Here is a 14021-nt window from a genome sequence, read left to right as displayed (position 1 = left end):
ACATCAAGGCAGCATTTGACCGAGTATGGCATCAAGGAGCCCTAGCAAAACTGAAGTCAATGGGAATCAGGGGGAAACCTCTCCGCTGGTTGGAGTCATACCTAGCACAAAGGAAGATGGTTGTGGTTGTTGGAGGTCAATCATCTGAGCTCCAGGACATCACTGCAGGAGTTCCTCAGGGTAGTGTCCTAGGCCCAACCATCTTCAGTTGCTTCATCAATGATCTTCCTTCAATCATAAGGTCAGAAGTGGGGATGTTCTCTGATGATTGCACAATGTTCAGCACCATTCGCGACTCCTCAGATACTGAAGCAGTCCAATTAGAAATGCAGCAAGACCTGGAAACTATCCAGGCTTGGGCTGATAAGTGGCAAGTAACATTCGAGCCACACAAGTGCCAGGCAATGAGCATCTCCAACAAGAGAGAATCTAACCATCCCCCCTTGACATTCAATGACATTACCATTGCTGAATCCCCCACTATCAACATCCTAGGGGTTACCATTGACCAGAAACTGAACTGGAGTTGTCATATAAATACCATGGCTACAAGAGCAGGTCAGAGGCTAGGAATCCTGTGGCGAGTAACTCACCTCCTGACTCCCCAAAGCCTGTCCACCATCAACAAGGCACAAGTCAGGAGTGTGATGGAATACTCTCCACTTGCCTGGATGGGTGCAGCTCCAACAACACTCAAGATGCTCGACACCATCCAGCCCACTTGATTGGCACCCCATCCACAAACATTCACTCCCTCCACCACCGACGCACAGTGACAGCAGTGCATCTACAAGATGCACTGCAGCAATGCACCAAGGCTCTTTAGACAGCACCTTCCAAACCCGTGACCTCTACCAACTAGAAGGACAAGGGCAGCAGAGGCATGGGAACAGCACCACCTGCAAGTTCCCCTCCAAGTCACACACCATCCTGACTTGGAACTACATCGCCGTTCCTTCACTGTCGCTGGGTCAAAATCCTGGAACTCCCTTCCTAACAGCACTGTGGGTGCACCTACCGCACATGGAATGCAGTGGTTCAAGAAGGCAGCTCACCACCACCTTCGCAAGGGCAATTAGGGATGGGCAATAAATCCTGGCCTAGCCAGCGACACCCACTTCCCATGAATGAAAAAAAAACTGATTCCGCTGTTTGGCACGCAAGTAGCCCTGGGTTTTAGCTTCACCAGATTGATACTCATTTTGAAGTATGCCTGGTGCTGCTCCAGGCATGCCCTCCCGTACTCTTCATTGAACCATGGTTGATCCCCTGGCTTGATGCTAATGGTAGACTGGGGGATATGCCAGGCTATGAGGTTCCAGGTTGTGATTGAATACAATTCTGCTGCTGCTGAGGGCCCACAGCGCCTCATGAATGCCCAGGTTTGCATTTCTAGGTCTGTTTGAAGTCTATCCCATTTAGCACGGTGGTAGTGCCACATAGCACGATGGAGGGTATCCTCAATGTGAAGACATTCGGAGCTTTTCAGAGATCCGAGGCATCACACTTTGGGAATGGAGGGGGGAAGGACTGAAGTTTTCAGCGGGGCGGGGGAGCGGGGAAAACTCTTGCTATTGGTTGAGAGGATCGTGGGAAGGGGTTGAAGGTCAAAGTTAATAAAGTTCAGGGGGAATGTTCTGGATCGAAAGTTTACTGTTTTTTGGAGGGAGAGGGCAACTTATAGATTGATTAGTCATTGCTCTGGGCGGGCGGGGGGAGGTGGGAGAGGGGCTTGAAAGTGCTACTAAAGTTTCACATTTATTTTTTACAGAACTGTAACTTTAAAAATGTAAATGGACCTGAAGGGCTTGGCGCCCTTAAAAATGGCGTCGGTGCTGGACTCCGTTACCGGGGACAGGGTGCACGCCCCCTCTACGTCATCGGGCACGGGTATTCCGCCCCCACCATTTAAATGGACCATCGCGCTAAATATCACGGCAGCTCCATGGGGCAAATCCCATGCGTGTGCCCTGCTGCTTTTGAAGCTTGAAAAATTCAGCCCTATATGATTGACCGTATTGGTAACTGGGTAAACATTTAAACATATATTGTGACCTGTGGAGAAATGGAACTAGAAAAGACAATGCACTCCTTCTGCCTTGGTTGTAACATTATCACACCATTATCCAACTGATCAGTGCCACTTGGGTTTAGGATTGTGGGACAACTGAAAGAAGTGGATGCACAGTATTTGAATTTTCCCCAAGGTATGGAATTTTACTGTGGCTATTTTACACTTCTACATTCATTTAGCCAATCTGCCATTAAATGACTGAAACCCATCATCTTATTTTGATTTTCGTTCACTTCTGATCTCAGCTCACTATCCAGCCTGCACATATTATTCAACTGCAATGTTGAATTTCAACCATGTACTTGACTATATCAAAAAGCCACATGATGTTTAAGAGAAAAGAAAAAGACTTGCATTTATGTAGCACATAAATTTTTTATTAAATTAGATCTTTCACAACCACTGGATGTCCCAGACGCTTTACAGCCAAGCGCAATCACTGTCTTAATGTAGAAAATTCAGCGGCAATTTGCATACAATAACTCCCACACATAGCAATGTGATAGTGATCTGTATTGGTGATGTTAGTTCAGGGATAACTCCCTGCTTTTATTCAAAATAGCACAGTGGGGTCTTTTACATCTATCTGAGAAGGTGAATGGATCTCAGTTTAAAATCTCACCTGAAAGGTAGCACTCTGACAGGAAAGCACTGGACTGGAATGTCAGTATTGATTTTCGTGTTCAAGCCCTGGGAGGGGCAATCTGAAGCCACAACTTCTGACTCAGCGGTGAGAGTGCTACCAAATGAGCCACAGCTGACACTACATTATTGAGTCTTCATTATTTCTTCTATAGTCATAGCAGCAATCATCACATAGTCATGCAACAGAGCCATTAGCCACCTGCCATCAAGACAGATAACCCTGGTTGAATCACATTTCCATGTGGAAAAGAAAAAATGTCAAATAAATTTGCTAAGTGGGCAGTAGGAACGAGAAATGCTGGAGGTAGTTATTTCAATTCAGGCTTAAAATGAACATAGAGCATACCAATTTAGCAATGGGACTTCCCGTGCCCTAACTGCATTGGTATCGGTCTGACTGTTAAATTTGTGAGGGTCTTTCTTTCGGCGTTCATGGTGGATTCATGGTTCAGCTTCTTAGTTAAGTCAATTAGGGGTCTAACGTCTGTTGAAGGGCCTCATCGAGATTTGTTGGCAATGACTGAGGCATTGGGCCTGCCTGTTTAGGAATCGTCAATGTTGGCATTAGCAACATACTGTCAGTTTCCTTTTAAAAAACACTCAGCAGGAGTGGCCTTCCAGGTCCACAGTAGTCGCTCTGTTTTTAGTGCACACTGATCGCATTGTATGAGCCAGAAAACAGGCTCAGACCAAAATCTACCCCCATAAATCTTTGACTTCCTTAAAGGCTGAATTTCTCATTTTGTTCTACAGTTACGTATTGGTGAAAACAATGCAACAGCCTAGACAGAATATAGATGCAAAAATTGTGGGAAAGGTAATATTTCACAATACGATGCTCAGCAGTAAATTCAAATTAGCACCTACCCTGCCAAATGCAATTTCTTGCTGTATATTCAGTGGGATTTCTAGAGATTCTGAACTAAAGGCCCAGGATGCCAGGGTTAATTCCAGTTCCAGACTGATCCTTTTTCTCTAAGGCATTATTCTGAAGGATTCTTACATATGGGTTGTTAAGAACTAAAGGAAGATATGAGGGGGTGGTGAGTGTTAGTAATGGAAATGGAATGTCCTGTGTCTATTGTCTCAAGAGAAGTTAATTACTTTCCAACCAGGACGCTTCACATTTTCTGCAAACAGTTCTACCTCTGACAGTAACCATGGCAACACATTTTGGAATTGCAAATACTGAAGGGAATAACTTGCTGTATGCCACTGTTGTAAAAGCTTAGTTGACAGGTTGGTAAGAGCAGTGCTGACCTGAGTTTCTCTCAGTGTCAGTACCCTATGTATATTTGAAGATATAATTTCAAATTTACCATTTTTATCTTATATTTCAGCAATAGTATAAAGTCAGGGTCTAGACAGCTAACTTTCTGAGGGCCATTGCATATGTTATTATGAGCTATCAGCCATGTTCTCGTGGTTTACTTCTAGTTCCACACAATGAACTTCTGCTCACTCATTGATTTCCTTCATGTAGCGGAATTTTTGAAACATATCTTCCCTATCTGAATTTATTTTCTCAATCAAGTCATTGCCAATGTCTGCTCCAAATTTCACTATACACAATGGAACAGATGCTGAAAGCATTTGTTTTATAAGGCTTCTGTCAATAGTAGCAAGAAGTTACATGAAAACTGACCAACTTAAATTTCAATTAATTTTTACCACTACTCTCTGATTTTTGATTTTTATCTGTCTCTCATCACAGGCAGTTTGAAGCAAGCACTGGGGCTCAAGTAACTTTCTACTTAGTTGGCTAGAATGGTGGTGAAGGATAAATCAAGATAGAAACAGTTCCTTATAATGACCTATCTTCGGAGTCATACCATGGGTTATGTGCTTATGAATCTACCGCTATTCATCTGGGGAAAATGTAACCACGACATGTCTCTCCAGTTTCATGTGATAATGCTCTTGTGATGCACCTTGGGATGTTTTACTAAAGACACTGTATAAATCCAAGCTGTTATTGTTGTTGGGATCAGTTCTATCTGTTAATGGTAGAAAGATATTAGAAATTACCAAGAGTGTTTTATTGCCGTCCATGCTAGTTATGTTTCGGATCTCACCTTGTAGCGTCACCCAGATGACAGAACTATACTAATTAATGCTGCTACTGAGCTGGTTCACTAGCCACGGAAGGTATTAGGAACAGACAAGCAAGGTGCTGCAGAGCAAGTGCTATATTCTCACCTTTGTGTTATTGAACATACTTGCTCAATGCTTCACATGTGTGAGTGCGATTAAGTAAAATCACCATGTACCATCATTTAGGCAAAGTTAAAGCAGCACTTGCAGTTGACTTCCTTGTTGCTGTTTCTCAATGGACACTATGCCACAGGGAAGTGCATTTGGAACATCCTTCTTTATTTTTGGCTGGCTTGATGAAGTATAGTCAAAGATGCTGTGTTTGACAAGAACTCTACTAAAATCATTCCATTGACGAACCAATATCAAAATGGAAACTGCTACAATTTTTCAAAACTAAACTAGGTCAACCAGTTCAGATATGGGGCTGCACTTTACAAGCCTGCCACTAAACTCGGCGGCGAGCTTCAAAGATGGTGGCCCACACGCACAAGCTTTATTCTGCAGAGCCGCCACGATATTAAACACTGGGGCTCATTTACATGGCCAGGGCGGACACCCCCCCCAAACCCCCCACTCCCCCTCCCGATGACGTGGAGGGGGCAGGTGGTCCGTCCCCAGCAACAGTGTCAGGCGCCACTGCACAGGCGCTGACATTATTTTTAAAGGGCTTCCAGCCCTTCAATTTAAAAGTTTTAAAGAAACATTAATTCAATAAAGTTATCCCAACCATCTCCCCCGCCCCCACAATGACCATCAAATTTATTACTTTCCCTCTCCCCGCCAAAAAAACTTACCTTGTGCTCCTGACCGTCCCCCCAACCAATTTCATAAACTATGAACTTTACCCCTTCCCACCACCCCCTAGACCAATCAAAAGGGTTTGACCCCGCTCACCCCCACCACCGCCCTCAAAACTTACCTGCTACCCCTCCCCACCTGTGTTCCAACTCAGATCTCTGAACGGAGATCCGAAGGTGCGGGAGTGCTGGCCGCCGCCACAAATATTGCACCGGGACTAACGGTGGGAGCGGTTAAGTATTTAATTCATTACTTTAAATACCTTTACATGCCACCATGAGGTCTCACCGCCGCCGGCAATATGGGGCCGGGCCTTTCCTGCATCGAGGCCTGTGGTGGGCCTCTCCCAGAGGCATTTCCTGGGCCCCCACGTCACGACCCCCGACGTCAGGGGGGGAGTCGGTAAAATCCAGCCCAGGATCTAGAGGCCAGTCGGCAAAGCAGGGTCAAGTTTTGATAAGGCTTTACAAAAGCCAAACTCCCAAACAACTCTCTTTCAGATGACTCTAGAGGCCATCACAACAATGAAAGGCAGACTTGAGGTGATCAGGAGGGGTGAATTTGGACTTTGCCATGAGTATGAAATGGGCACATATTGAATTGGCAGCCCTTTCTACATTGCGTTCCGGTTTCTTTACCAAGTCAATGGAAAAGAAAGTTAGCCAATGTGTAAAATGGGCAGCTGATTAATTATGAGCCTGTTTCAAGCTACTGGCAGAGACCAATTTCGCCTCTCAGATGTTTAATGTGGCCAAATGCAGTCAACCGACTTTTACAGATTTTTATGGTCAGGTATATAGTTGCTAAAGCTTGGGTGACATAACAATGATAGGATAAATTCACTGATACATTGCTCCCAGCAGTGAACCTTGCTCAAAGGGAGTGTAGATCAGAGATCGATCTACAATACAGTAGCACTGATTCTTTTACAGGTACTCCTTTTGAGTGAGGCTGTTCACTGATGGCATGGGACCATTGAATTAATTCTGGAATCTCAAATTGTTACTGTCATGCTTAATTTTAAATATCTCTTTGATGCAAAGAGTAGGAAGTTACCCAGGGGGTGAAAATGGTCTACACCAACAGGTTCATAGTGAATCAGCAGTCAATTTTTCAACATACCTGATCTTCTTTCCATCGAATTTCACAGAACGATGATTCAAACTCTTTTTGGAGACTTATTTTCTGGTCTCATTTTCACTTTTACATGGTTTGAAATTAAAATCTTGGCAATATTTTCCAAGTCAATAGAAAATAAAAGCTGATGTGGTGAAAAACTGGTTACCGATTTGCTACGAGCCCATTTCGTGTTGCTGGCCTGGGTCAATTTCGCCATCCCCCACCGCCCCCCCCCCCCCTGCTTTTAGTTCTGACCAGCAAGACCTCAGTTGTTTTTAAAGTCTAGCAGGTATCAAACTGGCAATCCCATTCCATCTACTTGTGGCAATAATGTTGACTACTATAGAGTTTTAACTACATCGTCAACTACTTTTGCCGTTGATTTTAATTCAGCTGTATATTTTTATCATCTGTAATCATAAATAAACCCGCTGCTCAATCATACCCAATATAAAAATAATGAATTTTTTTCCTTACATTTCATACATAAACATTATACCTAAGTAAAAGAAAATCAAAATGCAGTAGTAATTTAAATCTAGCTTCATAGAAAAAACTTGCATGATACTCATGATAATGCAATATGCTTTGCCAAGAACAGATTTGAATACATATTATAAATGCTACCAATCACAGAGATGGGAGATTAGGTAGGTAAGTTTGGATTAGAATTATTCTGAAACCTAATCAATATTTTGTGTGCATTATTTGCAACAAAATTGTAAGCATCTTCTTTCTAAACACATTTATGATTTCTACGTACACATATTGCAGAAGAAATCATTTGCTTTGATTCTTTACAGTCATAATTAAAAAGCTATATATTAATCAGGGGACAGAATATAGGATGAGTATAAATCTCTTGCTGAGTTCTTTTTTAGGAGCAATTCACAAAATTTGATGCCCCAGTTACAAAGATATGACAGTCTGTTTTCCCCTAATGTGGTACCTCGTAGCAAGCAACAATTAATGCTCGTTTAATTTTTCACTTGTCAGGTTTCTGATTTTGGATATTGTTGCTCACAAGGAGTTACCTTGGGGGTAGATGTATGTAGCAACTAAATTGCCTCCTGATTGTCCCTTTGTGTGGTGTTGCCCTTGCAATATCAAATAAGATGGCTTTACCTCCAGCGCCATACTCAAGAATTCAACTTCCACCATTATGGCTTATACTCTACCCTCTCTGGAACAGGACTCCAACTTTGCTTGATATAATCCTTATTTTTAAAAAAGATTATATTTACCCTATTATCTGGTACTTATGGATTCTGTGTGTAAATCAAATGGATTTTCAGATCTATGACAGGCTAAATGTTTAAACAGTGCACACACTACATGCACACTGATTTATATGATTACCAACTCCTGTGTACCAGTGTTATTGTGAAGATAATGACTATCTCAGTACGTTAGTGTGCCTGGCCGAGGGTCAATATTTATTCACTTTCATCAGCCAGGGGGAAATAGAATCTGGAACAGGAGCAGATAAATCTACTACAACCTACACTGAGGAAATTGCATCTCTCACCCCTCCTTCTCCTTCTGGGTTTGATAGTACGTCAGCTATCTGCTACTGTATTTTCCACTGACAAGACTGTGTATGTTACCCTTTGCTATCATACAGAAGAACCAATAAATAGAATCACTAATGTTCCAATGAATTTCAGGTCAACAGAATTGCATGCTAATTAACTGGGAGAAGTAAAGTCAAGAATCTTTATAGCTTTATCTCCATAGTAAAAATATTGTTACTGCTACCTTTGGGTCTCTTTTATTTCATCTCCCACAGAATGCCTAAGCTGTAAGTGAAATTGATCCTGTTATGGGTTGCACACCCACACACCTACCTGATATGATTAATGATGAGGGTTGTAGATGGAATGAAAAAATCATCCACTCTATCAAACTGTTTGCCAACTGGTTGGGTATGGATGGTGTGATGGGCTGCACTCCCACTGGCTTGATTAATTACCTGTAGAGAAAAAGTAAGTGAATTAGAACATTTGTCCAATACAGGTGAAATTCTCTGAAGGCACTTAAAATGACCAATTGCGATTAAGCAAAATTAGTGTCATTTATTATAGTGTGTGGGTATTTTGTAAAAAATAAAATGTTAAACTAATACTGAGCAAATAGACTTTTAGTAACCTTTGTTGTTCAAAAGGCCACACAGTTCTTTGTCCTTATGAATTACTTGATACTTAATTTGTTATTCAATATAGAATAAACACAATTTGTTGCTGATTGGAAAGGTCAAGATAGTTTTCTTTCTGTTCGCTGATAACATATAATTAGAAAGTTATATAAAGCTTTACTACTCAGAGAGTTAATAGTCCCAACTCCTTCTGACGATGTATAATAAAAAACTATTAAAGCATTTTTATTTAAATATCTTAGATGATTAATTCAAATTCTTTGAGGTATATTTAATGTGACTGAGCAATAGTGAATTTTTTTATCTTCATTTAGCACTACAAAGATTACTTAGGAGAGACACAAGAGCTATTGTTGTGGCTGAATATTGCTCTAACAAAGTAACCAACATCATAAATTAAAGGTAAGAAAACTAATATAGTACTAGCACTGGGAAACTATTTGCACTTGACCCTGTGAGACTGTTTTCCACTGTTTTGAGTAATAAAGGATAGAATTTTTGTGACACTCTGGCCATAGAGAGGGAGAGTTTTACATAGGGGCTGTATTTTATTAGCGCGCTGCACATCGCGCGGGGGCTCATTTAAATAGAGGGGCAGAGTGGCCGCCCCCAATGGCGTAAAGGGGGCGGCCATTCCATCCTTGGCAACGGTGTCTGGTGTCACTGTGCAGGCGCTTGCGCCATTTTTAAAGGGCTTCAAGACCTTAGCAAAAATTTAAACTTTTAAAGGTATATTACCTTTCATTTGCTTATAAAAAATAATAAGAAAATGTAGGCCCTTTCCCAAGACCTCCCAATGGTTTTTCTATTACTCAATATTCAGAAAACCTATTTATTCCCAACCGGAACATTACCCTCAACCTTCTCACGTTTGCCCCTTCAATCCCTTCCCACCATCCCCACAACCAATAAAAAGTGTTTCCCCCACTTCCCCACTAGTGTCACACCTCGGAACTCCGAATGGAGTTTCAAAGGGGCACGAGGTGTGGCTGGCAGCCGTAAAGTCGGCGTGGGACGGCTGCCGGGGCCAGGTAAGTTTATTTGCATTTCATTTAAAATTAAATCTGTAAATGGAGGCCCCCACCGCTTGGCGGGGTGAAACTGAGGATTCACTGCTGCCGGTAAAATGCGGGAGGGCCATCTGGGCATCGGAGGTCGTGGTGGGCCACTCCCGCAAATATTTTACGGGCCTCCCCGCCACAACCCCTGCCGTCAAGGGGCTGGTAAAATTCAGCCTATCGGGTCAGTTAGTGAATCGTGGCAAGCCCCAAGTCTCATCATGGCTAAAAAGTTCTAAATAAAAATGGGATTGTTGGTGGTATTGGGTTAGAGTCGTACAGAATAGAAACAGGCCCTTCGGCCCACCGCGTCCATGCCGACCATAATGCCTATCTATACTAAGCCCACCTGCCTGCATTAATTCCATATCCCTCTATGCCTTGCTCATTCAAGTACCTGTCCAGATGCCTCTTAAATGTCGCTACTGTTCCTGCCTCCACCACCTCCTCAGGCAGCTAATTCCAGATACCCACTATTCTTTGTGTGAAAAATTTACCCCTTTGATCCCCTTTAAACCTCTTCCCTCTCACGTTAAATCTATGTCCTCTCGTTTTAGTCACCCCTACCATGGGAAACAGACTCTGGCTATCTACCCTATCTATGCCTCTCATAATTTTATATACCTCTATCATATCCCCTCTCAGCCTCCTTCGCTCCAGGGAAAACAGACCCAGCCTATCCAATATCTCTTTATAACTCAAGCCCTCCAAACCAGGCAACATCCTTGTGAATCTTTTCTGCACCCTCTCTAGCTTAATCACATCTTTCCTGTAGTGCAGCAACCAGAACTGCACACTGTACGCCAAATGCGGCCTAACCAACGTAATGTACAACTGTAACATGACGTCCCAACTCTTGTACTCAATGCCTCAGCCGATGAAGGCAAGCATGCCATACGCCTTCTTCACCACCCTGTCTACCTCTGTTGCCACTTTCAGGGAACTATGTACTTGCACCCCAAGGTCTCTCTGCTCAACAACACTCCCCAGGGCCCTGCCATTCACTGTATATGTCCTGCCCTGGTTTAACTTCCCAAAATGCATCACTTCACACTTGTCTGCGTTAAATTCCATTTGCCACTCCCTTGCCCACTTTCCCAGTTGATCTATATCCTGTTGTAACCTTAGACAACCTTCTTCACCGTCCACGATACCACCAATTGTGGTGCCATCTGCAAACTTACTAATCATGCCCCTTACATTCACATCCAAGTCATTAATATATATCTCAAACAACAGAGGGCCCAGCACCGATCCCTGCGGCACACCACTGGTCACCGGCCTCCAATCTGAAAAACAACCCTCCACTACCACACTCTGCCTCCTATCACCGAGCCAATTTTGTATCCAATTTGTTAGTTCACCCTGGATCCCATGTGTTCGAACCTTCTGGACCAGCCTACCATGCTTTGTCAAAAGCCTTGCTAAAGTCCATGTAGACCACGCCCACCGCCCTGCCCTCGTCCATCCTCTTGGTCACCTCCTCAAAAAACGCAATCAGTACAGGACTTAGGGGTGCAGATTTCAATGTAGGCTGGGGATTCCCCTGAACCTGGCACATGGGGCAACTCCTGCAGTACTCCAACACATCCTTTTGGAGGTTTGGCCAGTCAAACAGCTGTCTTATGTGGGCTTTGGCTTTCATATACCGGCATGTACAGCCACTGGGAAAAGGCCTGACCTTTCCCCCAGAGAGTGCAGTGAACACCAGAACGCTGATGGCCCTTCTTAATATTTCTCACCGGTACCTCTGCGGCAACACTAACTGGTGAACTACTGTCCACTCCTTGCTCAGATCTGTGAGGTGTACTCCATTTCCTCATCAGTACCTCATTCTTTAAATAGTAGCAGTCAGGGACTCCCTCAGTTTCACTTTCAGACAGGGCAGCCAGTGTAAACACTCCCAATATTGGGTTGGCTCGTTGAGCCTCACCTAGGGAAAATTCATTTCATTCATTCCCTGGGTCTCCTAACTTTCCAAAGAAAGTCTCAGACAGACAGACCTGGTCATCTGCCTGCAGTGCCAATTCAGTCTCCTCTGGGGGAGCTGGTTTGATCATGGCCTCATCCACATTCAAGGAAACTGAAGGGGTCTGTCTCCTGCCACTGTCCTGTCTCTCTGACCTTCTGCGGTCTTTTTTTCACTACTGGGGGTTGGGGGGCTACCACCTTCACCCCTGCCAGATCATTTCCTAGGAGCAGGTCAACCCCATCCATTGGCAAACCAGGGACAATGCTTATGGTCACCGGTCCTGAAACTAGGTCGCACTCCAGGTGCACCCAGTGTACAGGTACAGGCATACACTGCCCTCAAAACTTTTGCCGATCGGCTTTGGGTCCAAATTCATATGACCCGAGGATAACATTTATTGTCAGTTCTTAATTCGATGAACTCTCATCTGGCAACAGGGAATAAACCTCATGGGCTTTTCCAGTTAGCTTGCTTTGCAGTAAAAGAAGCCAGGTCTCAGCTGGCCATTTTAGCTGCCTTTCACCACCCTTCCAGTGTTCACTGCACTCTCTGGGGGAAAGGTCAGCCCTTTCCCAGTCAAAGGGATCTAATGGCCCCTGTGTCCCTGAGAATTACTATGGGCTTGCTTGACCCACTCGAGGGGTAAGGGGTTACTTTCCCTTCAGATACAAAACCTTGATAACCCTCAGGAATCCTATCAAATTTTCCTGCACTTAGAGCTGTAAGCTGCCTGGGTCTCATTCTTACTGCAGTTATAGCCACAGCCTGTTCTGCTGTGCTTTCCATTAGGCTCCCGTCTTCACTGAGCGGGTGTGCCCTGATTAACCCTACCGGTTTTCCCTTTAGTTTCCAGCAGTCAGCTCTTAAATGCCCTGATTTATTACAATGGAAGCACACAGGTCTCCGGGTCTCACGCCTGTTCTTAGCACCTTCCTTCTTGGCTAGAGGAGGGCCCCCTGTCTCTCCTGCTTTTCTTTCTCTCCCAGGACTGCTTAGGCTCCCATCACCTTCCCTTTGTCTTTTTCAGATTTATGGCAGTGATTAGGAAAGGTTCTCCCCTGGGAAACTGACTTATAAATTAAAGCAAACTTGCCACTTGCCGGGCTCTCTGGACCCACTGCTCCTCTATATGGGTCTTTATGGAGAGTGGGAGAGAGTGTTTAAATTCCTCTAACAGAATTACTTCTCTGAGATTCTCATAGATGAGCTGTACTTTAACAGCCCTCAGCCACTGGTCAAAAGCTAGCTGCTTACTTCTTTCAAACTCCAGATAAGTTTGATTAGCTTGCTTCTTGAGGGTTCTAAACTTTTGGCTATAGGCTTCAGGTACTAATTCATATGCCCCGAGAATAGCATTTTTTGTCAGTTCATAATTTTATGAACTCTCAAATGGCAACAGGGAATAAACCTCATGGGCTTTTCCAGTTAGCTTGCTTTGCAGTAAAAGAGGCCAGGTCACAGCTAGCCATTTTAGCTGCCTTGCCAGTTTCTCAAAAGACACAAAAAATGTTCCTACATCCTCCTCATTGAATCTTGGAATTAGTTGAGATAGTTCTAACAATTCTGTACCTAGCCCTGAATTACTCTCCTTCATATTGGCTATGCTTTCACTGGGGTTACTCTGTTGCCCCCTGGTTAACTCAAGCCACTTCAACTTTCTTTCATCGCATTCTTTCTGGAATATTCTTTCTCTCTCTCTCTTTCCCACCTTTCATTTTCTTCACATTCCTTCTGGAAGGCTCTTTCTTTCTCCTTCTGCAGTCCCTCTTTTTCTCTTTCCCTGTCTTCTAATTCAAGTTTCCTTTGTTTCAATTATATCTTTGTTAGCAGTACCCTGTCTGGGTCTGCTTCTTCAGATTCAAGGGAAAAATGGTTGGCCACTAGCCTTAGGAGTTCAGACTTCCTAGCCTTGCCACGTACAGTGATTCCACACTGCTCAGCCATTTTTCTCAGCTCCTCCATAGACAGTGCTTTTTAACTTATCCCAAATTACTTCACCCTGGCTTGGGGAGCCACTAGCTTCAGTTGCAGACATGTTAGTATTCAAGCACACACAACCACAAGAAAACCTGTAGTGATATCTTGCTCTTTTTGATTGGGAAC

General features: G+C 43.6%; 1 protein-coding gene across 1 annotated transcript in view; it reads right to left on the bottom strand.

Annotated features, from left to right (window-relative positions):
- fstl5 (follistatin-like 5) overlaps positions 1-14021 on the bottom strand; it is a 1003829-nt gene that overhangs the window by 50455 nt on the left and 939353 nt on the right. Inside the window, exon 14 of the mRNA XM_068021658.1 lies at positions 8581-8705. Coding sequence (XP_067877759.1) covers positions 8581-8705 — 125 coding nt within the window. The remainder of the gene's footprint in view (positions 1-8580; positions 8706-14021) is intronic.

Source organism: Heterodontus francisci, chromosome 1 (genome assembly GCF_036365525.1).
Source record: "Heterodontus francisci isolate sHetFra1 chromosome 1, sHetFra1.hap1, whole genome shotgun sequence".
In the NCBI taxonomy this organism is placed as follows: domain Eukaryota; kingdom Metazoa; phylum Chordata; class Chondrichthyes; order Heterodontiformes; family Heterodontidae; genus Heterodontus; species Heterodontus francisci.
The sequence above is the reverse complement of the archived record's forward strand: the minus strand, read 5'-3'. Positions and strand labels throughout refer to the sequence as shown.